The sequence below is a fragment of the Falco rusticolus genome, chromosome 18 (genome assembly GCF_015220075.1).
Source record: "Falco rusticolus isolate bFalRus1 chromosome 18, bFalRus1.pri, whole genome shotgun sequence".
NCBI classification, from domain to species: Eukaryota; Metazoa; Chordata; class Aves; order Falconiformes; family Falconidae; genus Falco; species Falco rusticolus.
This window is the reverse complement of record NC_051204.1, coordinates 5,314,639-5,338,433: the sequence shown is the minus strand read 5'-3', so window position 1 is coordinate 5,338,433 and position 23,795 is coordinate 5,314,639. Positions and strand designations below refer to the sequence as shown.

General features: G+C 49.2%; 1 protein-coding gene across 1 annotated transcript; it reads left to right on the top strand.

Annotated features, from left to right (window-relative positions):
* Positions 1 to 19,738: 19,738 nt before the first annotated feature.
* Positions 19,739 to 21,263, top strand: HOXB13 (homeobox B13). Its single transcript, XM_037411559.1, has 2 exons — positions 19,739 to 20,219; positions 21,007 to 21,263. The coding sequence occupies exons 1-2, from the start codon at positions 19,739 to 19,741 to the stop codon at positions 21,261 to 21,263; spliced, it is 738 nt and encodes a 245-aa protein (XP_037267456.1).
* The last annotated feature ends 2,532 nt before the right edge of the window (positions 21,264 to 23,795 follow it).

Genomic DNA, 23,795 nt, shown 5'->3' with positions numbered 1-23,795 from the left:
ATTCCAACACAGAATTAGCTCTACTAATAAGTGGTTGTAGAATGGGACTTGACTGGGAAAGAGGGTTATCTTCCATTGAAACTGCTGATTTCTCAGAAGTGATGGAATTGGAATGCTGATGAGATTGCAGTGAAGTGAAATTGAAACTGTTGAGCCTCATTTATTGGGTTCTTTAGAGTAATGGGATCAGTATAGGGCTGATCATATTTAGTGCCATTAAATCTTCTGTGCTTAATTAAGATGCTTTGTACATTATGCAGTGTGACCAGGATCATGTAGAGAAGAAGGGAGGAGGCTAATACCTTTCTAACCCTGCATCTTGTTCATTCATTTGCAGGATAATGTATGCATGCATCTGACAAATTATTTCATTAACAAGAACAGAGTTAATTCTGCCAGAGAAAAAGACACTGGTAGTAAGAGGTAAAAAGGAGAGAACATTTCTAAGCTACTCCCAGAGGGGGTGGTGTTTACCTTGTCTTGTACATCTTCCATATGCTTGATGTAAGTCTTCAAAGCATCTCTTTGTGTTTCCCCAATGCACTGAATGTTTTGCTGTTGAATAAATCAAGTGAAGAAACTCAGATGATTAACAGAATTGAACACCAAAATTGGGAAGAAAACTCCACAGTGGGGAGTTTGTACTCCAGCTTGACAGCATAAATGGGATTTGTTTCAGTTTTGTCCTGAGATTAAATGCTTGCCTGCTTTTCCTAGGTACACTGATTTGTCTGGTAAGATGTTACCACTCTCCAGACTTTGCTTGTAATCTTAGATCATCATGCTATCACAGTTCTACTTCTTCACTGTATTTGTTATCTTCATCAGCTGTGATAGGCATTTTTATATTTTTGTTTATGTTTACCCAGACATAATATTTTTCCCTATTGCAAGCATTTCTCTTGCGATGTTCCTTTTGTGTTATTCCTTTGTAAAGAAATCAGCTGCAGTGCTGGGATTGTGCAAGGCATAAGTCTTAAAAGATGGTCCACAAGTATACATTTCTTCTTTACATTTTGCTTCCTAAATCCTTTCCTATACTATTAAATGGGATTGCTCTAACTCAGTAATAATTTGAGCAACAGAAGGTTCCAGGCATGCATACAGTTATAATGGTATAAAGAAGCTGTACACAGGTTGAACTATTGCAATGTTAGGGTAGAAACATACCAGTTCAGTCACATTTGTGTTTGTTATCAAAAAAAATCTGCCCTTTCTAGAATATCGTCCACTTTTAATAACTGCATGCAGAATAGGGCTGCACTACCAGCCAGATGTGGCTGCATATAGCAGATGTTATTAAAATATAGGTAACAACACAGGCTATTATGAAACATAACCATCATATCTGCTCCCCCAATTACTCCAGGGTAGTGCTCACTTGGAAATACACGTGTTTGATGTTGTCTTGAATCACAAATCCAAGCCCCAGTTACTTAAGGGCCCTGATCCTGCAGTACAATCACGTTTTGACTGCTTTGGGGGGCTGGGGGGTGGTAGGGGGGCTGGTGGTGTGTGTCAGCCAGCTGGTTGCTACCATCAGCCTCTTCCTTACCCCCAGTTTCGGATTGTTTTGGCTCCTTGCAGATCTCCCGCAAGCTTCCCGGGGCCGGACGGCAGAGGGGGATAGACTACACCGAATCGGTGGGAAAGCTGCTGCTGCGCTCCTGGGCACTCGTGGGGAGCGTTGCCTGCCGCCGTGGCCTCACCTTTGCGTCCAGCTTCACTCCAGTTCTCTGCACACAGAGGTATCTCAGCCCTATCCACTGCCCTCGGTGGCAGCTACTTGGCAATGGAAGGGGCAGACTGCGGTTCTCAGAGCACAGCAAGTTAATGCCAGTTCCTTCTACTGCCAGCACATGCTAGACTGGTATTGACTCTGCATTCAACCTGAGGCTACAATTTCAAACTGATGGGTGTTACTGATTTGCTTGCCTCTTTGCAATATATATAAAAAAGAGCTGGCATCACTTCACCAAGAACAGGCTGGGTAAGGTGGGTGTTTTTTCCAGCTTAAGTGACTTGTTCACAATTCCTCGTTGAAACCAGCAGCAAAACCTCCAGTTTTCCTGTGTTATTTATCTCTGATCTTAGATGCTGGGATCAAGCACAGTGCATCCCCTCACCTGGCTCCACAAGTCTCTGTCACCTGTAAGATATATTTAACTTCCTAATACAGCATGTATACTGTGTTCTAGGTAGCCATCAAATCACACAAGAATTTGGTTTATATGCAGCTTGAGGTATGTAGGTGAGGGATCTTCTAGGAAGGGCTTTCATATCAGTTATTGTATCTTAACAGTCCCAGTAATTAAGGCAGTGGGGCCTGGGCTCTGCTTTCTGCAAAAAGTTCCATGCAAAGGGATAGACTGGGCTCACAATTTCTCCTTTAGCATTTCCTGGAGCCACTCAATACCACAGCAGTTCAACTCTAGGCAAGTATGGGTGCCTGTAATTACACCTAGGATGTGGTATAAACCTATTTCTTCAGCCCATCTGTGAGCTATGATATGCTGAACAATATTGTCTCTGTTGCTTCAGGCTGGATATGATTTTTAGCAAATGTCAAGTAAGATTTGGAGATGCTGGATGGCTACAACTCCAATCCAGACCCAAGAGACCATGCAGTCTGTGTTCATCACCCTGCAACAGAACAGAGAGTCAGATTAGCAAGTAAAAAAACTCAGAGGTCTATAGTCACAGTATTTTTTCTGTTAGCTAATTCCAGTCCTCTAAAACCTTGATCTCCTTATGAAAATATCAAATGGCTTGTAGCCGCAGCATACTAGTTCTCTGACACAAAGAATAGCATAGTGTGTCCTAAGTTACAAACCGTGGAAGCTACAAATAAATTTGAGGACAAAGGAAGAGGAGGAGGAGAAACTAAGTGATAACATCTATGTGTCCAAGAACTATCACCTTTCAGAAGTATTCTGTAAAAGTGGGGTCCTACCCAGCCAGGAGTGAACTGCATTCTGTGAACAATGGTGCACTTCAGTGGGCCTTATCACTTGCTAGGTTTGACTTCACACTGTAGGAAGGAGAGATGAGAGTTACTCATCACTCAGTGGGTGACTTTTCTTTCTCTGACTCAGCATTATATCCTCAGTATACTATTTATAGCTGTTAAGGCTAAGTATAAAAAGAGCAAAAAATTCCTAATTTTAGTTTTAAAGTGATTGGGAATGAAGGATTGAGCACTGCAAAGAGGGAAATCGATTTGCTTTGTGTGCTAGATGATTAATCAGAAATATTCAGTGTATGATAACTGCCTCAGAAATGATATATTGACTTGATGGAAGCTATATTGGGAAGGGAAAACCTTGACAAGGAAGGTGCTAGCTTCTGCTGCCTTCGCTTTGACCATCACGTTGTTACTGGAAACAATACAGGACAAATATGCTGCCAGGTAGAGGATTTTTAGGATCTGTTTTGCAAGTTGTTCAGTTATATCATTAAACCCATGCACAGGTTTAATGGCATCTGTAGGAAGAATGTCCCAAGCTGGTGGGGAAGGGTGTGCTTTCTTTCAGTGTGTGATTTCCATCTGCTTCCAAAGCGTGTATCTGTTGGGCAGTCTTGTAGTGGTAGTAGGAAGTAACTGGTCTCAAACTGTGATTGATGCCTTTATGAGCAATGGCACACAGGTCGGTTAAAATGACAAGTGAGTACCACTAAAATAATGGAACGCTCCTCTGCATGCAAATTTGTAGCATGGGGAGCAACCTAATTTGGGAACCCCTTTGTGAAGCAATATCTGAGCTATCTTTAATTTACTCACTGAGAACTGGCAATGCATGTGCAGCTCTGCCTTAGCTATACTGCTTCCAGAATATGAACTAGCTTGTTTAAAGCTTCAGCCTATAGTGTGGACATACCTTTAATCTACTAATTATTCTATTTCCTTCCTTATGGGGCTTTAGCAAACCTCTACTCCCAAAGATTTTATTTCCCCAAATCAGAGAGATCCTGTTTTCTATAGACAATATTGTGAATCAGGAACTGACAGAACCATTTTGTTGCTTCTTTTTTTAAACATACTCTTTGGCAACTGCTTCCATTTTCACAGCTTTGCTAGCACATAACATCCATCAATAGATGTGGGAAATTTGCCTTTAAAAAAGAAATGTCAGGAGTTTGTGGGTGTCCTGATGTGAAACTCTTGTACCAAAACTTGATGTATCTATGCTTGCTATGATGGTATCTGGTTGCTGCCAGCTCTTGTTTTGCTCAATGAAAAATCCTTTGCTAAGAATGTCAGGGCAGTGTCTGATCTACCTAGTGGAATATCATTAGTGAGGGAAGTTAGTTTTCTGTACTGAACTTCAGCTGAACGGCTGAGTGCTTGCACCACATCTTGAAAATTTTCTCTTCATAGGGCAAGATATGTTTAAAACAAACCTGTACATCTGTGACTCTCATAAGACTGTAAAGAGCATAAAAATAAATACATTAACGTGGTATAGCAGTCTCACTTCTGAGACTTGTGAAGAATAAAGGATGGAAGAGGCCAAGAAGAGGAACACCAACTGTGATCTTGTAAGTCTGGGGGTTTGGCAAGCCTTGTTGTTTATAGTGCTCCATTGAGAGTCATTCATTTTGCACTTAACCCTGTTAAGAAAGCACTCAACTACTCATAGATATGCCCTTCCTTGGCCTAGTTTTCATCTGATTAGAGAGGCAAAAAGACCTTGTGTCTGACAAATTGCTTCATTGGATAAGGCAATTTCTTTTTCAACCTCATTTTCAGAAAATGTACATTTGTTTACAACATATTGACAAAATTAGGTAAGGAGGCATTGTCCCAGTCCAAAGCATTCACAACATCTGTCTTGATGAAAGAAAGATTTGAGGCTATTGCTTCATGGTTCCTCTACCAGCAGCAGAACAAATATAAACATTCTGCCTGATCATCCGTGTGTCTGGAGCCTGCTGCTGTTAATTGTGCCAGATTGGTGTTCAGCACTCCTACTTTGAACTTCACCTGTGGAATTATGTTAGGAAAATGCTGATGTTTTGTTGTGATTTTTAACAAAAGCACTTTGCAGATCCACTGCAGAGGTAGCTACAATTGTTTTAGTTGAAAGTGGGCAGTCACTGAGGGAAGGTGGGGAATGAACAGCTGACTGAGCAAGGGATGAAAACCTCTGCCCCAGCAGAATAGCAACATGAAACAAAATTAAAAGGTAACCAGTGTATCATCCTCACTTTTTTTTTTTTTTTTAGCTCATTTTTTAACAGTAGCCAATTTTGTAACATAGACTGGGCTGATGCTCTGTGTTTCACAGACCTCAGCAGTGTTGCACCAAGAATGAATTTAGTCTGTACCATCAATCTGACTTTGAACCGGCTCCTGATACAAGCTATTTAGCCTTGTGAGACAGATGTGTCTGCGTTAAGGAAGATAATTACTGTGCAGGACATCAATAAGATATGAATCTTTTCATATATTTTAATAGGATTTTTTGGTAGAAATTAAGCTACCCATTCCAAGACTGTTCCTATGTAAAAATACAATACAATGTAAGTCACTGGAAACTACCACATACATGAGATGCAGTTAATCAGGTCACTGCGAGGAAGATAATGTGAGCCTGGGAAGGGGTCATGGATTGCCTCCTTGCTTTTTTTCTAGTAGCTAGGTTCTTAGCACAGTGATTCACTGCCGTGTGAGCACCCACACAGTGGAAGGCAGAAGGATTTCTGAGTTGAAAGGAGATCTGGCAGGTGGAGAGAAAAATTTCAGACCTTCTAAATACTGGAAGAATATTTTAGTATAAAGAAGGGAGAAGCACGTTTCATATTATGTATATTATTGAACAGCATATTAAAAAAACTTTGAGGGGCAGCAATCAAGGCAATTAGTACCTCTTTCTTTTATCCTTCATCCTTCATTTCTGGAGCCAAATGTACGTGAAGAAATGAAGCATGGTGTATTAGAAATACTGCTTGTACAAAGCACCACTAATGGATTGGGAAAATATTATTATGGCAGTGGTATTGTGGATAGGGAAACTGAGGCACCGAGCCCATTGCTACCTGGCAGAGATGATCATCTGTGTCACTGGACCTCTCTGGAACTTTATCTGTGACCCACAGAGTGAGGAACAGAATCGAATCTCATTCTCTCCAATGTGGAGTAGAACTTTTTGGTAGCTTTGGCCTGGTTTTGGTCCCTGCTCCAGCTATTAATGGCACAGGCTTGGAACGAACAGCAAAGATAACCCTTAGGGGCTTTAGCTCTTACTGACTCTTGGAAAGTGTCAGATCCCATAATATTCATTTCTACAGCCTTGTTCTGACCTTCTCAGTGTTGATAGCAGACCTTCATGGTACTGTCGGGTATATTCAGGGTATCCATCACCTCTTGCCTTTTAATTCTGGAAAAGTAAATTTCATTGAGTTATTATTTTTTCAGGTCATCTATTTCAATAGCAGATTCTCAATAAAAGAGGTTCTATGTCTACAAAAGGAAGTTTCTGAGCTGTACAGTTTTTCATTTTCTTGTGTCAGTGTGGAAAAAGAAAAAGGATACAGAACTAATTCTTTTCTTTTTTGGTTTAACAGTGATATCAGTTTAGGTATTAAAATGGCCAGATCTGTAAATGTAGTCAGAAAACAGCAAATCAAAGCAGTAGTTTCAGAAAAACTGGGTTTTTGAAAGTTCTTCAGTGTGCTGTGTGTGGCCCTGACCCATGGGTTAGGACGGGATGGGATATCCTTGGGAGCAACTGCACTGGGAATGTACTTTTTATTTAACAACTTAAATAGAACCTGGCCATTTCTGGCTTCTACATAATTACAAAATACTTAAAAATCTGTCCCAAGCTGTGACAAAAGTTTAGCCCTTTTGAAAGCCCCTAACACATTATCCCACATGTTTTTAATACTTCTGAATAATCAGAATAATCCAATTAAGTGCCCAAATGAGAATTAGACTTCTTTAGAAATCTGATCGAAAGTGACTATAGCAATCATGCCTTTTGATTTAAGTTGAGGAAAACCTGCCAAGCTCATATACTACAAAAAAAAAAAAAAAAAAAAAAAAAAAAAAGCCACTGTCCACTTGGTCTGGTTGCAAAGCACATTTTCAATAAGTTTATGCTCTAACAAGCTGTATCAGTTTCATCTCAGTAGATCTGATGGTTATTGAACAGTGTTCAATGTTCTGGAGGGTGCCAGGCACATAATTGTTTTTACAACACTGTAAAATGAATCAGACTGAAATTAGTGTCACTCAGCAGAATCACTTTCCTTCCCTTTAAATTACTTAATCTGGGGGTTAATCAAAAAGAAAATGAAGTTTTGACACTGCCCTTCAGCTAAGGGCAAGTACAGGTTCAGTTGTCTTCACTTCATTTGACTAGGAAGAGTGTTTTACAGTATCTGCGCTTGTACATTTGCCACTTCCCTGCTGCTCGTCCCAGGGGGGAGCACAGGATGGTGCTGACTTCTCAGTGCTTCCCACTTAATAGTCCAATTAGCAGAGAAGGAAGCTAATGCCATTTTTTCATTTTAACTCTGGTGAAATGGGAGGTAGCAAAGAGGAGTTACAGGAAAGCTTAGGGAAAAGGGTATTTCTGTAGGGAAGGTCCTCGAAAGAACAGGCTGGCAGCTTTATCTGTTATAGACTACAGTGACACCCTCACCCCTCTGGTGCCACTGGAGCTCAGGATCTGAGGTGCCAAGAGCTAATACAGCTAAGATATGCCATTGTGTACAAATATCAAATACCATCTCCTTGATTTCTCTGGTATAAATTGGCTCCTTGCTGAGATAAACCAAACCTCTTTTGTTCTGCCCACTTTGAATTGTGTATTTTGGAAGCAATTCCAGTAAATGTCTCTGCCTTGAAGGCTTTCAGGTCTCACTATATGTGACTATTGCTTTGTTCTGATCATTCACTGTAGCAGGTTTATTATTTTTCACTCCATCATATTTTGTATGCACGCAGGTTTCAGTGGCATTTATTAGTAGTATGTTTTTAGAACAACGTCTGGCTGATGAGTTGTATCAATAACAGCTGGGCAAAGTAAGATGATCATGAGCCATAATTATTATATACAGCAATACTGTCAACTAAAGGCTCTGAGAAATTATCTAGGCTAGAGAATATCGGTAGTTTCAATAGTGCATAATCCCTTTGCAACAATACAATTATGCAAAATGAGATTAAAGGGTTTATCTGCATGTGAAAATTGCATCAGTTTCCATACATATTGCTTTTCAGCCAGTGTAGATACTTGTCCTCTGATAGCTTCATTTCAACAGCTAGTGGCACAACAAGCCTCAGCTTCCATTTTTCCTTCTTCCCTGAAAGAAATGGTACACTGGGGGCAGTTGGGTCCATTTTGGGTTGAGTTCAGACCACCCCATCTCAGACAGCTGGTCTGCCAAGGCTAAGTTGCCAGCGGTCAGTCCTCCTCCGTCCTACCAATGCCATCACTTAATACAATTTTAATACAGCCCTATCATAAACTGTTGCAGTCCAGCACAAGCCATGTGGATCACCTGCTGCAGGATTAGGGCTCTCGGGATATAAAACCACGTACCAAAGGGAAATGTGAGTGCAGCAGAAGACCTACCCACCATTCCCACCCCAGCTTTAGGGCAATAGGAGCAAACCCAGAATAACAGAGGCTTAACACGGGTCAGGAGCCAAAACATCAGCTCTGCATCCTTCAGGGGCCTGTAATCCCAGCTGCCAGCCTGGACAGGAAGGTGCAAGTCTCCGCTTCTCTGCATGGAGGAGCTGTGCTGCTCCCCAGGCACATCGCCTCTGTTGGGAACATGTGATTGGGATTTAATTAGTTCCAGTGCATATGGGATGGCTTCTTTCATTACAACATATATCTGAAGATTTATATTCTAGCAGAGACAGGGAGGGATGTAGCTTGTAGAGTGCTTTGACTCCTTTCTGCTGAAACTAATTCTAGATTTCCTTCCTCACAGCAGAGCCAGAAGAGGCTTTGTGTCTGAAATCCCTGGGCCATTATAGCCAAGAAGTGTAGGGATCAGGGGGAGCCAATACAGATTTTTTAGAATATCCAAGATAAAACCCCTCTACCTTTTAAAAGGATACCAGCCATATAGATCTGAGGGAAATGTCTTCTCTACAAGCAGTAGAAAAGGGGGAGCTCAAGCGAAGAGATGATTACAGTAAGCCAGCCATGAGGAAACAATATTTACTTCTTAATTTATTTTCTTAAGCAACAACTGATAGCATTTTGGACACGTGTTCAGGAATGAATGGGAAATACGAAGCCACTGATGGCAACGTCACACCCCCTGCTTTTAACAGTTGGGGCCTGGGTGCAGAAATATATGATCACATTAAGTCACACGGGTGGTAACATTGCTCACAACCACCAAGGACCAGCAAGCAGTATTTATTGGTCCTGGCATTCATAAAATGATCCAGCGCTGCCTGATGTCTTGCGGTACGTGACTAGTCAGCAGGAGAAGTTGTACATAACAGTGGAAAGACAACATTAATCGTGAACCATCTGCCAGACAGGTGCTTGGGAAGTACTCTGATGTGTATACACTGCGCAAGGAGGGAGAACCCAGATCTGCCCCTCCTTCTGGAGAATATAAAATTGTGTGGGCACAGGTATTGAAAAGTCTAGGTTATCTTGGAAATGGGAAGAGGATGGCTGGCCAGATCATCTCCTGCTGTGTGAGTGTGCAAGTGTCTGCACGTGGTCTGCCTCTTCTGCTGTAAAGAAACAACTCCGGATGACGCTGGAAGGACGGTTGTCAGAGGGAATGACTGAAAATCTCTTTTGAAGGACTTTCTAGGCAGTGAATAACCCTGCCATCATGAATCTTTTTTGCCCCCTGTGTTATGTTTTGGAAATCCAAGTTATTCCCCAACTGCACTGATGAGCAGCAGGGATTAGACTAAAGTAAGAAGGCAAAATATAGTCTAAGACCACCAAAATGCTCGTCAGGTTCCCCAGGGAGGCTGTGAGTTATCGCCACGGGGAGGCAGGGAACAGCTCAGGTGTCTGAAGCCAAGTGTATCAAACCTGCTCTGAAAATTATGGTGCTGGCTGTTTCAATCTCTAGACTTAAAAGAATACTGTGCAAGCTAAAACAAAAAAATATATACAATAATTTAAAAATCAGAACTCTGAAAATGAGGAATTTTTGAGTGGAAACCATGATCTGCAGTCAGCTCCCAACACCTGGCATGGACACAAGGAAGTGTCTCTGGGTCAGGGAAAGGTGCCAGTCAGCGGGAGCAAGGAAAAATAACTTAGGTGCAAAGAGAGGTAAATGGTAGAAAAAATGTCTAGTTTGTATCTAACTTTCCTGACACCATGCACGTGTGTTTAATTTTTAATTTATGGTTGCACTGTAATCTGTTTCGGTTTTTTACATCCTGATTGTTTGATAATTAAGAAAGAAAATTGATTTCCCTTGCTGGAGGACAAGAAGCTGTAGAGATCGCCTGGAAATTAAGATGTGAAAAGGTATAAATGGGGTTGGGAAAGGTTGATGAAAAAATTATTATTCCATTTCCATTAATGTTTCATGAGGACACAAATGATTCAACAGGGAAAGTTTCGAGTTTTTCCAGCCAGACCCTGCTCATGGCCAGGATCTCAGGGACCCCCGGACCCCGCAGGGTAAATTTGTCGGGAAGAAGAAAAAGAGAAGAAAATGAAACCGAAATAAAACATAATTTAGGCGTGGAGGTGGTCCCAGCTGAGCTGTTCACAAACAAACCTCTCCTTAAATTAATGACTATATTGGCACCTTGTTGGGCACCTTGGGGGCACCTTCAGCTTCGGCTCATTTTTAATAATCCAATGATTAACGTAAAATAAAACCGTTGCCTCCGTGGATGGGAGCTCGATCCCTCTACTAGCCCTGGGGGGAGCAGCTGGTTATTAGCGGGCACCTCCCTGCCTCCCAGCACACCTTCCCTCCCGGGGGAGGGTTTGTGAGGGTGACTGTCCCCCCCAAAGCCCAGCAGGGGTTGCCAGGCCCCGGGGGGGGGAGCTTCAAAATAAGTGGCACCAAAACGGGAGAGGAAAAATCATCCGTTTTCCCAGAACAGCTAAAAAACAGGTAATGCTGGAATATTACAGAGAGGGAGGAAGGGGAAACCTCCTCTCCCTGCAGGAATTAGGGTAATTGAGGCAACATGGGGGCTAAGTGGAGGAAAAAAAAAATTAACCGATTTTATAATTATTTTTCTGTTTTATAATGTTACTTCAAGACTTTGTTGTCAGAGTTTTGGGGTGGGGTTTTTTGATGGGGGGTTGTTGAGTTGGGGGTTTTTTTTGCGTTTTGGGATGTAGGAATAAACTAAGGAAAGGAATGGAAAGAAACCTTTCCTACCAGCTGTGTGACTGCAACAGAGAAAACGAGAAAATTGTGTTTGTGCCTTGAGTAACGCGGTGCCCTTGGAGCCTGCGACGCTGCACTGCCCTGACGGCTCCTTTAGATGTTCATATGTGGGTACAGGTATTAAATCAAAAGATTAAATAAAGGGATGATATTTTGTTAACGATTATTATTATACGTATGCATTAATATTATAGTATTTATCAATATAGTTATTACTGTATTAATATTAACAGTAACTTAATGGTTGATGCTAATATTAGTACACTTACTGATATATTGATAAATGCATTTCAGTTACTTAAACTTTTCAGGGAAGCTCTCAAATGGATATCGAGTCTCGATTATAATTGGAGGCTCTTAATTACTATATCTCCAAGGGCCAGAGGGAAAGCACTGGGTTTCCTTCCGTGGGAAGCTCCGCGCTTTGCTCCGTGTCCCCAGCACCAGGAAAACCAGCAAGTGCCGGGAGAGGAATCCGGGGGGAGCGGGCTCGGGGGGTCCTTGGGCCGCTGCGAGTCGAGCCGGTACTGAGCCAAAAAAAAATATTCAGTGTCGTCGTCCCCGTCCCCCCCCCCCCAAAAAAAAAAGAGATCTGGCCGTGGTCATAGGTCCGGCTGGTTTGCAACACAACTCGCCCGGGGTGTTACTCTGCACCGCAGCGGCGAAGGGAAAATACAAGGAATGTCCTTGATTTTTAGGGAAAACGAGTGAAAATGGCCCGGGGCATTGATGCTTGTGGTGACGTGAGGTCTGAGCCCTGCAACGTCCTTGCTGCTCTGCCGCCGTCCTTATTTACCCGGAGGACTTTAAGGTTAGGGAATATTAAAACCTTTATCCCGCTCGGAGAGGAGGGAGATGGGAATTCCTGCGCCTCGACCGACACTAGTTCAGTGGTGCGTTTGTCTGACGTGTAGACGGGGACAGCTACGTTTTTCTTTAATTGTAACTGTGCTAAACTTTTCAGCCGTGATTTCTTCAGTCCTAAAGCAATTATTCCTGCATCCACAAGAACCGTGGCTTCGGTCACCCGACCCGAGCTGCCAGTCCGGTGTTCCCCCGGGTGTCTGCTGAAACCTGCGGGGTTTTGAACTGTCCCTGAGTGCAAATGGCCTGAAGTACCTCAGGAATCCCTCCAAAGCTGGGGGTGGGGGTGGGTGGGTGTCGGGGAGGGGAGCCCCCATCCTCCCTCCCAGGCTGGAAACGAGGGGAGGCAAAGCCATTGCAAACGTCGGACTCGGGTAATGTGGTCTCCCTGTGTTTTGCCCTTTGGAAAAGGATGGAATTATGTTTCTGCAAAGTAGAATACAAAGCATCCGACCCTGTCCTTCTCGTAAACCAACAATCCCGCCATTGTATTCACGCGTGGGATTTACTGTAGTCTGGCACTTCTTGTAAACCAATAACTCACTCGCCCACCGACTTGGCGTTATTTTTTCCACCACTGGCAAGTAACGTTCGGGCGTTTCATTGATTCACAGCAACGCATTTATTCCCCACACCGAATTAATTCGGCATCAGCTGGCTGGTCCTAACAGCCGGGAAGGTGTCGCCGGGGAAGCTGTGAGTTCAGCCTTGAAAAAGCCAGGAAATACCTGAATTTAGAATTGGTTTTCCATTTGAGGCTAAAAAGCTGTAGAGCCCCGGCTGCAGCCCGGGGCGGGGAGGAGGCGGGAGCCGTGTGTGTGTGTGCGCGTCCCCGGCCGCCTCCTTCCCTCCGCGCCTTCCTCCCCATCCTCCTCCCCACCGGCCGGCCCCGGCCGCCGCCCCTACAATAAGGAAGGGGGTGGGGGGGGTAGGGCGACCTTTGAACCCCCCCCTCCCGGTTTCCCCCCTCCCCCGGCACCCGCCCGTGCCCGGCGGGGACCCAGGCACCCTGCGGGCAGAGCCGGGGCGGGCCCGGCGCTCTGGGCCACCCCGGGGGGGCAGAGCTGGGGGCACCCACCGGGCTCCCTGCCCTCCCCAGCCCTCCCGTGGGCTCTGCGGAGAGGAGCCAGGTACGGCGCAGGCAGTGGGAAGCGGAGGCCGGGGAAGCGCGGGGGTGCCCGGGGGGGCTTTGCTGCCCGCTCCGTCTGATTTACCATTTACCGCAAGGCTTTATACCTCCCCGGCAGCGTGAGCCGGGGGGTCGAAGAAAACCAGCGCAGCGGCAGGGGACAGGAGCTCTGCGGACCCAGCTTGGTCTCAGAGTCCAGAGATGCACGTTTCGTGTTGTGCTCTCAGTCCTTCCCTATCGCTCATCCCACCTCACACTGGGATCTCAAGCTGGATTCAAGGGCTGAGGGAGGGGGAACAGGGAGGAGTCCCTGCTTCCAACCCTTGAACAGAATAAATAGAAATGTATAAAAATGCATTAAAACCTGCCAGGACAGGGATGTCTCTCCCTGTTCCCCACGATGCTGCAGCCCAGGGCACACCAGAGCTCTGGGATGGTCCAGGCATGATTCTTGGTGCCTTTCCACACTGCATCCATCCCTCCTCACTGGGAATCACAGTGCAGTGGGCAGGGGGAGACAGAAGAGACCTCCCCAGAGCTGGCCTGGCAGTGGCAAGGGCAATGCACAGACCATCTTCCAGAGGCTGTAGTAATTCCCTGGCAATGTATTAATTGCAAAGTCTCCCAACACATTTGCTATGGTCTTTGCTCTGCCCAAGCAATGCTGAGCCCAGCCCTGTCCTGTAAGCAACTGCTTTTAGGCTTTCCAGATCCACTGCTGGGCTCAGGAAGGCAAAAGAAGCCTGAATGAATCACTTGGCTACTATTCGGATATACACGTCTCTCCCTGCAGTACAGGAGAGAAACACAAGATTTGGACAGAGAAGGAGCAATGCTGCTTCCCAGATGCCTCCATGGGGCATTTCTACAGTGTGGCTGCCATGAGGAGGTTCAGATCTCCAATATTTTACCTGCTCTGAAGGCCTTAGCCCCAAAGGCTTGGAGAGGTTTTGCTGTGAATAGGAGGAGGCATAATTCTCACTGCAGTGGTCACCGCAGACACGGAGACCTCAGTCACCATCCTGCTGGCCTGAGCACCTCTGTGCCTGGGACTGGGAGCAGCCATCTCTCATCTTCCTGTGATTTATGATCCATCCTACTGAGCTCAGTAAGACTTCCCTGAGCCTAGAGCATGAATCACGGCAGGCATGGGAATTAGGACCTGGCCCTCAGTGGAGATTGCCGTATCCGCGGCTGGGTCCGAAAGACAAAGGCCTCATGTCTGGATTTCTGCCCTAGGGAGAAATCTCTGATCTACCAGAAAGATCAGAAAAGAGAGCGCTAACCCACCGCGTGCAGCAGAGCCGTGCTGAAGCAGAAGCAATGTCCAGCTCACAGGCTTGCTCAGCAGTTTATGCTACCGGGGCAGGGGATTCTCCGGCTCCCACCTCCGGAGCAGTGACATGCCTGGCACAGGGGAGCTGCTCCTGCCCTGACTGGATACCACCAGATATGTCTCCTGCAGGGCACATTTTCGAGAACAGGCCTCAAAATTCTCCTGATTCCTTCAGAAACGGGGCTCACCTCCAGCCCCTCCATGTGTGTGGTCACGCTGCACCCCCTCACAGGCTGCCTGCGCAACCCACGCCCGGCTGCAGGCTCCCACCGGCAGTGGAGGGAGCAGCAGGGAAGCCCGAAGGATCCGGATGGCTCCTAACAAATTAAACATCAGAAGCAGGGCTTAAAAGCCAAGCACAAAGCAACTCCCCTTTTCTCCCACAACAGCTGAAATAAATTGCTTTAGCTGAGCAGGAACTTGGGGAACACAGAGCTAGTCCCTGGTGCGTGCAGCAATGGGCGCACGCTGCTGGGCTTGGCGCCGACAGGGAAACGTGTTCAGGCAAAAGAGCTGCTGCGGCTGGGTGGGATGGACGGGATGCACAGCCAGTGTGCGATGCACATCTAGGGGTGTGTGGAAGGAGTGTGATGCACACTTTGCCATATTTAAAGAAAGGGCATTTGGAGAGCTGGATTGTACACAGAACCAACGCAAGCAGGGACGCCCAGCTACATTCATATGGCTGTTTCCAGGTCAAGGATGTGCAAACATCTCTATCTGCAGTAGACAGACAGATAAAACACAGACATACCTATAATACCTTTCTATTTTGTCTCTGCTCCCAGGCAGGAACGTTTGCTTCATAAGCTACCCCCAGGCCACATCCCCTCCAGGTTTCTGCTCTGTGGGTAAAGCCATTGCGGACTCCCACCATGCTTCTTCCCCTCCCAGAGGCAGAAGCAGGGTCAGGGTTGGTCCCCTTTGAGGTTTCAACCTCCCTGGCTGAGGAGCTTGGGCTGGAAGAGGCTGGGGCTGGAGGGGAGGATGCGGGAGGTGGGAAGGGAGCTCATGGAGGGGCATTTTCCAAGGGAGGGGCAGGGTTTTGGGGCTGGGAGCAGAGGGCACCCACAGCCATGGCCTTCAGGAAACCACCACAGTGTCTCATTTTCCATTTTGGTGAACAGGAGGGAGAGACCCAAACTGGAGGTTTCAGGTTGGACAGCCCGGGAGCAACACACCGGTGGTCTGAGGTGCAGCTGGGCCCTCCCAGTTTCTCAAGAAGAAGCTAAAAGGCAAGGAAGGAGCCTCCAGTCAAGGCCGGGGAGGGCAAAGGAAACCTGGAACATGTAGGGATGGTGAGAATCAGATTAAAAACAACACACCGAGTTTGAAATCACCCCACATTTCACCCCAGCTAGGGGTGGGTGGTGTCAGAAGCGCACTGCAGTGATCGCAGCGCCGGGTCTTCAGCACAGAGCAGGGATAAAAAGAGCAAAGCAAAGACAGGCCACGGTCTCTGTTCCCATGCCAGCTGATTTGTTCAAAGGATCCACTAGAAATGTGCTATAAAGTACAGATTCTGGCCCTCCAGGCATCAGGGAGAGAAATATTCGCACCTACATCCCCGGGGCTTCCGGGGATGCCTGTGGGGTGGGAAAGGAGGGGCCGGCGGCGAAGGGAGAAAAAAGAAATAAAAGATCAAAATGTTTGCCTTTACTTGATTTTTTCTTCCCAGAAATATTGCCAAAATCAGAAACCAAAGAGCTGGGCTTCCTTCCAGACCCAGAATTCAATTTTCCAACAATTGATTATTTCCAAACGTTAAGTCTTTAAGTAGTTCCAATTTGCCCCCCCCCCCCCCCCCCCTTCAAACTGCTTTGGGGTTTGGGTTGGTTTTGAGGGTTTTTTTTCCTTGTATTTTGTAACGGCGGCCTCAAATTCAATTGCTTTAAAAAATCACAGACCGTTAAAAAGTTATTCCACGGCTTTTTCAGATTCCAGATGGCATAAATATTAAATAGATCCTATCGAGAATATAATAAAAGTATAGTTGCAAACTAATGAGTATTCGGTAATTTTAAGCCCGATCATGGAGAGGAGAGAGGAACTGGTAAAACAAATCAGGTTTTTTCCCTTTAAAATAACCCCGTTCCTCTCGCTTTATCGTGACCTGAAATATTACACTGAAATTTTCTCCGTAAAATTGTCAAGGAACGGAAATCTTAACATCAGTTTGGAAGTCGCGTTTTAAACTATTTCCACGGCAAAGCCTGCTCGAAATTTTCCGACCGTGTTACAAAGACGAACCGAAGGGAAGCGCGGGCTTAAAAAGCACGAGGTGGGCTGCAATTTTGGAAATCGGTAATGCCTGTAAATAAATCAGCCCAAGTGCAGGATTTCTGGGGGGTGAAATAGGTGAATCCCCCCTCGCGCCCCGACGCCGTCCCTGCCGGGGCAGCGTTGCGGGAGGCGGCGGCGGAGGCTGCCAGGCTGAGCCCGCCGGCTGCAGCCCCACGCACCGGCCGGCCCCAGGGGCCCTGGGACACGGAATAAAATCCCATTTTTCCATAAATTTGCGGTTCTGTACCCTCGGTTATGGGGGTGTCTGGCACGCTGGACCGGCCGAGCGGTTCTGCCCGCGGACCCCACTCCTCCTGTTTTTTTTCCCGCTTGAATTAAAGAAAAAAAATAATAAAAAGAAATAAAGGGATACAAACTACCGGGAAAGTCTGCAGCAAGTCGGTCTGTCCGCGGATCCCGCTCCAGCCTCAAGCCGGGACTCTTCTCCCTGCCTAGCGCCGCGGGGCCCGGGCCCTGCCCGCGCCGGGGGGCTCCGGGGGGCGGCGGGGCCGGGGCCGCCCCGACGGCCGCCGCCACAGCGAAGCCCCGAAGTCAACAGGCTCTTAACTTTCAACTTGGCCTTGACCTCGGGATTAAGCCCGACCTTTCTGTGGAGGAAGCAGGGTGAGACGCGGGGGAGCTGCGGCCCCGTCGGCAAACACTCGGCCGCCCGTCGCGGCCGCCGTGCCCAGCGCCCGAGTTACGGGCTGTTTGGAAGCAAATGGAGAGAGGGCAGGAGTGGGGGAGCATAAAAAGGGCATCAAAGAAGAAGTGCAGTCGTTAAACTACGGAAAGGGAAGAAAGAAGCTTTGAAAGCGGAAAGGTGAAGGCTAAAATCAGTGGGATTTTTTTTTTTTCTTTCTCCAGAAAAAGAAAAACGTTGGTTTCCGTGAGACCCCGGGATTTTTAACGGACGAGAAGGGCCGAGGAGTGAAGATGCAGCTTCGGGATGTGCTTTATTTGTTTCCCTGGGAGAGAGAATGGGGTGCAGGACAGGATCTCGTCGAGACAGCCCGGCATAAAGCTGGAAGGAGCCGGGGATGGTTTGTTGGGGTGGTGGGTTGGTTTTTTTTTTTGGGGGGGGGGTGGGGGTGAGAGGGGAAGCTACCTCCCACAGCGAAACGGGATGCTTCCCCGCCTGGGAGAGCTTTGCTATCATCACTTCTAACCCCTATTTTCCACAGGGATTTCTGTCCTTACGTGTTAAAGCCTGTCGCGGCTCCTCTGGGCAGATGGGTCGTTGCTTTGGTGGCCCAAAGACGTGGCAGAAGGAGAATTTTTATTGCGATTTGATAGTCAGAAGGCAGAAATCTCTCGATTTCTTTGCACGAAGGAAACAACGCATGAGCTCCAGTGGCCTTTGAGGGAATTCTAGCAAAGCTTTCCCGCAGACAAGGCCTTTGGGGAAAACCAGAGAGAAAAAAGAGCTAGAAACGCGACGGTGTGTGTTTGTACCATGTGTACAGACGATTAAAAATGCACGTACCTGAATAATATAATTGGCATGCACGCGGACACAGGCCTCAGTGTGTTACCCCAAACTTCTCCAGACCATCGCCACATCCCTCCGTCTTTCCCCTCTTCTGCCCGTCTCTCCACCTGTCCCATGCTCCTAACCCCAAAGGGACTCTCTGGATTATTTTCCCACCTCCCTTTTCCAAATACTTTCCCTTTGGGATGCTTCCTAGCGGGATCTACAGTGACTTGGCAGACATGGTCCAGGGCCATGCGTGGCAACAGCTCTATGCCTGCAGAATTGTGTGTCCCCTCCTTTGTAATTATTTTTTCGGGGTACCGTGGACCCCCTTTGCTCTCTCTCCTTGCTTTTAGGGCCATCCCCTGTCCCTTTCCCCAAGGATACAGGTTATGGCCTTTTGTAGCTGAAAGTTGGGGTGCACAACGATGTGCGTGGGATAAACCCCCCCGAGCAGGGGCAGAGTGACGCTGGGATGGAGGGGAGGCCCCGGCCCCTGGGGGGGTCATCCCTGCCCCATGACTGCCCACCACCACCCCGCTTGGGTCGAGGGCCCCCCCCGGGTCCCCTCAGGCTGGGCATGACCTTTTCCAAGGACAGAAGCCCCCGGACCCGCGTGGGAAGAAGGGGCTACAGCGAAAAAAAAAAAAAAGTAAAAAGGTGGTTTTAATCTGAGCCCGGATTTTTCGACCGGGGACTGCTCCTCCGCACCGTTCGTGATCCTTCCTTTCCTTCCCTTCCCTCCCCTCGTCCCCCCATTCCCCCCCACCCCCTCTGCCCCCCCCCCCCTTTTTTTTTTTTTTGGCCAAGACGCAGCACAAGAGGCGCCTCCCGTGTACCCGCCTGTCACGTGCGGGGGGGTCCCCCTCCTCCTCCCGTCGCAATAAAAGTATTTTCGCAATTTCTGCAGCCAGGGTTTATTGGGGCTGGAGGTTTTTTTGTGTGGGGTTGGGTTTTTTTCCCTCCTTCTCCGTCCTTTTCCCCCGAGCGGCAGCCAATGAGGCAGCCCCCGGCCGTTGCGTCAGGGCAGCCCGGCGGGGAAAGGCAGCTCTCGGCAGCTCGCAGCCTTTTAAAAAGATCCGGGGACCCCCCTCGGGCAGTGCCCGGGTGCTGCCGAGCAGGCTCCCCCCATGCCCCGGCCCCCGCGCCGCCCCCCATGCAGCCCCCAGAGCCCCGCGGCCCCCCGGGCCTCGAGGGGCTCCTGGCAGCCGGCGGCTTCGCAGGCGGCCAGGGCAGGGGGCTGCTGCCACCTCCCCCCCCGGCCCTCGGCGGCCCGTCGCCTCCCCCCGGGATGAACCCCGGTTACCCGGCGGAGGGTCCGGCCGAGCCGCCCAAGCCGTGCTCCGTCGCCCCACCGCCCCCGGCCGCCCCCCCGGGGCCCGCCGCCTCCGCCCCGCTGCCCTACGGATACTTCGGCAGCGGCTACTACTCCTGCCGCGTCGCCCGCAGCGCCCTGAAAGCCGGCCCGGCCCAGGGGCCCTTCCCCGCCGAGAAATACCTGGACCCCCCCGGGGGCAGCGAGGACTTCCAGAGCCGCCCCGCCGAGTTCGCCTTCTACCCCGGCTACGGGGCCCCGTACCAGCCCGTCGCCGGTTACCTGGACGTGTCGGTGGTCCCGGGGCTGGGCGGCCCGGGGGAGGCCCGGCATGAGACTCTGCTGCCCGTGGACGGTTACCACCAGCCGTGGGCTCTGGGCGGCGGCTGGAGCAGCCAGATGTGCTGCCCCAAAGAGCAGGGGCAGGCCGGGTACCTCCTGAAATCCGCCTTTGCAGGTAAAATCCCTGCGCTGGGAGAGGGGAGGGGGCTGGGGGGGGGAGGGAAGGGGGGGGGGCATCGTGCCGTGGGGGACTGGGACCAGGGCTTCAGATAATCTGCTGGGGACCTGCTCTTGCCATCCAGTAACGCTTGCGAGCTAGCACGAATTCGATTTCACAAAATAATAATCTAGATGAACACCGCCCTTTGCAACTCCTCGCCCGCCGAGCAGGGAGGCAGACGGTGATACAATCCGGGTTCAGACGGTGATACTATCCGGGTTCAGACACGGTCACGGCAGCTGCGTGCCAGCCGTAGCCCGCAAGCAGCTCTCGGGATCGGGCTGCTTTAAAGGGGGCAGGGGATGCTTACAGCCCACCCCGGCAGGGCCGTGAACGAGGGGCCCCTTCCCACGCACCCCCGCCCACCCCGCGCCGGTGGGGTCGAAGTTGCCCCCGCCACGCTCGGCCGCGCAGCAACCGCGCTGGAACCGCGGAGCGAGTCCGCAGGTTAATCCCGGCGCGGGGCTCACCCACGTCGCTATTTTGCCAATACCTGGACTTCTGCACAAAAATAAAGTTAGAAACAAATTCAGAGAAGAAAAATAATCTTTAAATATCAATAGGGAGAATATATCACTTAAATATCTTTAAATATCGTCGCTGTCAGGAGGCTGGAGGGAAGAAACGGGGCGAGCAGGGAGAGGGGGTGCTGCTTGCAGGAAGGTGACGGGAGGTGGGTGCAGGGTGCGTGGGGACCCCCCCTTCCCCAGCCCCACTCAGCCCCGTCTCTCCCCACGCCCAGACTCCGCCGGGCAGTTGCCCCCCGACGGCTGCTCCTTCCGCCGGGGCCGCAAGAAGAGGGTCCCGTACAGCAAGGGGCAGCTGAAGGAGCTGGAGAAGGAGTACGCCAGCAGCAAGTTCATCACCCGCGACAAGAGGAGGAAGATCTCGGCCGCCACCAACCTCACGGAGCGACAGATCACCATCTGGTTCCAGAACAGGCGGGTGAAAGAGAAAAAAGTCGTCGCCAAAATCAAAAGCAGCAGCAGCACCCCGTGAGGACACGGCCACCGTAAGCCCCGAAGGGGTCCCCGTCTGCCCCCCCAACCCCCCTCCCCGGGGGGGGGCCGTGCTCCGGCACCGTCAGCGGCTGAGCCGTCCCCGCCGTCGGGCAGCGCAGGGCTCTGGGCACCGCTCCTCGCTGCTCCGGCGGGGTGAGACATCCCCCCAACGGGGGGCGAGCTGGCGAGGTGCCCCATCCCTGCCCGCTTTGCACGCAGAGGACCCTGTACAGTTTACTCTTGCCTTACAACGCCGCTGCCACGTCGTGTTCCACCGTCTCCCACCACTTCGGTTTGAACAGCCTTCTCAGAGCGCTTTGGAAAAAAAAAAAAAAGAAGAAAAACTGGTCTAATTGCATTAATTAAACCCCAATACGTAACTCCCGGCTCGCCTGCGTGCGGCGGGAGTGGGGCTGTCCGGGGGTGCGGGAGGGAGGGGCGGGTCACAGGGAATTTGGTCTTTAGAAACAAGCAGCCGTACTTCTAGCAGGAAAAAAAATCTCCTTAATTGAGGCAGAAGTATCAAAATGCGCGTCCAAGGGAAAATAAATAAAGTCCGGGTGTGTTATATAGAAACACACGTGAATTGTTTGCATAAACGCGTGGGTTTGCGTGAATGTACAGTATATATGCGTATGACAGATGTATACCCGTAGGCACACATTTATGAAGGCACGTACTACTTTTTTCTTTGCTCGGTTATATATAAAATATACATATACGTATGCAGAAACACATATTTAGCAATATTTTACCTTTTGTCATATACGATATTTGTGTTCGTGTGTTTATATATACCCAGCTACCCAAAAGTATGCACGTATACATGCTATATAGTACTGGATGTGTGGATATAAATATATACTCAGATAAAGGTGTATATACACGTGTTTGCATACTTACATTTCTACATACTTATATGTCTGTTCATGCCTATATTTTGATACAGGTAAATGCAATTCGTATAATTCCATACGCGCTTTCGTTTGTGCTAATCGACGTGTATTTGTACACATATTTTCCTTCTCCTACTAATACAGAATTATAGCGAGACGCTCCGTAGCATGTGCTGAGTAATCCCCGTGTAATACTAAATGAGCTTGGTTACTACTAAGAAACGCCGACATCCTTTTCAGCAGAATAAATAGGGTGAAAGTCAATATACTCCAGCGGGCGTTTTTCTCCGCTCTTTTCGGGTTATTTGTGGCTCCGGGAAGCGCAGACCCCACGCACGCCCTGTCTTTGTTTAATTTCTCCGTGTTTCGAGGCTGCGGCTCGCAGAGGGCTCTGCAACGCGGAGCAGCAACGTCGGGTTGAAAAAGCCCCTCGAAGGGCCAATGACCCCCACCCTTCCACAACCCAAACCTGCCTCCTTTTTCTGCCTTTGCGTTTAGGAACCCGAAGAGTTCAGCGCAGCGCGCCCTCAGTGACGATGGGTTTACACAGTGATTTGGTTCTTCTTTAATGATGGATTTAAATACTTGAGGCTTTGGCTGCAGGCGGGTTCCCGGGGGGGCGGAGCACAGCCAGGCGCTCTCCCCCCGGATTTTCCCCTGTTTTTCCCCGTTTTCCCCAGATATTTTCGCCCGGCGCTTTGCAGGAGGTGCCGGTGGCACCCCGGGGTGCAGCCTTTCCCCGTCGGGGCGGGCGACACTCGCCCGTGACGTCACGCGTGACGCCAGAAGCTTCGGGAGAGGAACAGCCAATGGCGCTCGGAGTGAACGTTCCGAGCGGTGACGTAAGCAGGGGAGGCGGGGCAGACGCAATAAACCCCGCCCCAGGAGGGGAGAGCCGTCGGGGCTGCGGGGAGGCTCTGCGACACCCGACGGCCGCTCCGGTCCCCCCCCCAAAAGGGGCGATATGGACCGTGTTGACGCAGAAGCGCGTAGGAAACCGCGCAGCCCCGCGTGTGCGGACCCAGGGCGGGCTTTAGGTTCCCGTGCCCGTCTATAATGCTCGTCCGGCCTCTGGCAGCGGTGATGGGTCGCCCCGCAGCTGGGTGGCAGCGCTGTCGTGCAGGAACCGGTGACACTTTGCTCTTCCTCATCCGGATCCTGCTCCGAATTACTGGGCCTTGAACCATTTCGGGTTTATTTTCTTAGTTTTTAGCTCGAGGGGAGGATCGCGGCGGCACCGGCCGGCCCTGTCATCCCTCCCGCGCTGGAAGGCGCCTGGGAATGTTTGTCCGGCTTTCCCGAACAGGCGGATGGATGAAAACCTCAAAATCTGCTTTTCTGTCCCCTTGTATTACCACTAGTGAACCTCCTCGCCCCGATTCCTGTGTGGCTGTAGAGGCTGTAAAGCAGAAGCAGCTTTACCCGGCAGGAGGTAGCCCCTCGGATGTCCCCCAAAGAAAAAGAAATAATCCAATAAAATTTAAAAAAATCCGGTTGTGGTGTCCCATGGCCCGTGTCTGAGACCGACTTCAAAATAAACCCGGTCTGTTTACAGGTTTGGAAAGGGACGCTCCTCTTAAAGCTCCCCTCTGTGGCACCTTAAGGGTTAATCCTTTTAGTGAGATCTTTTTTTT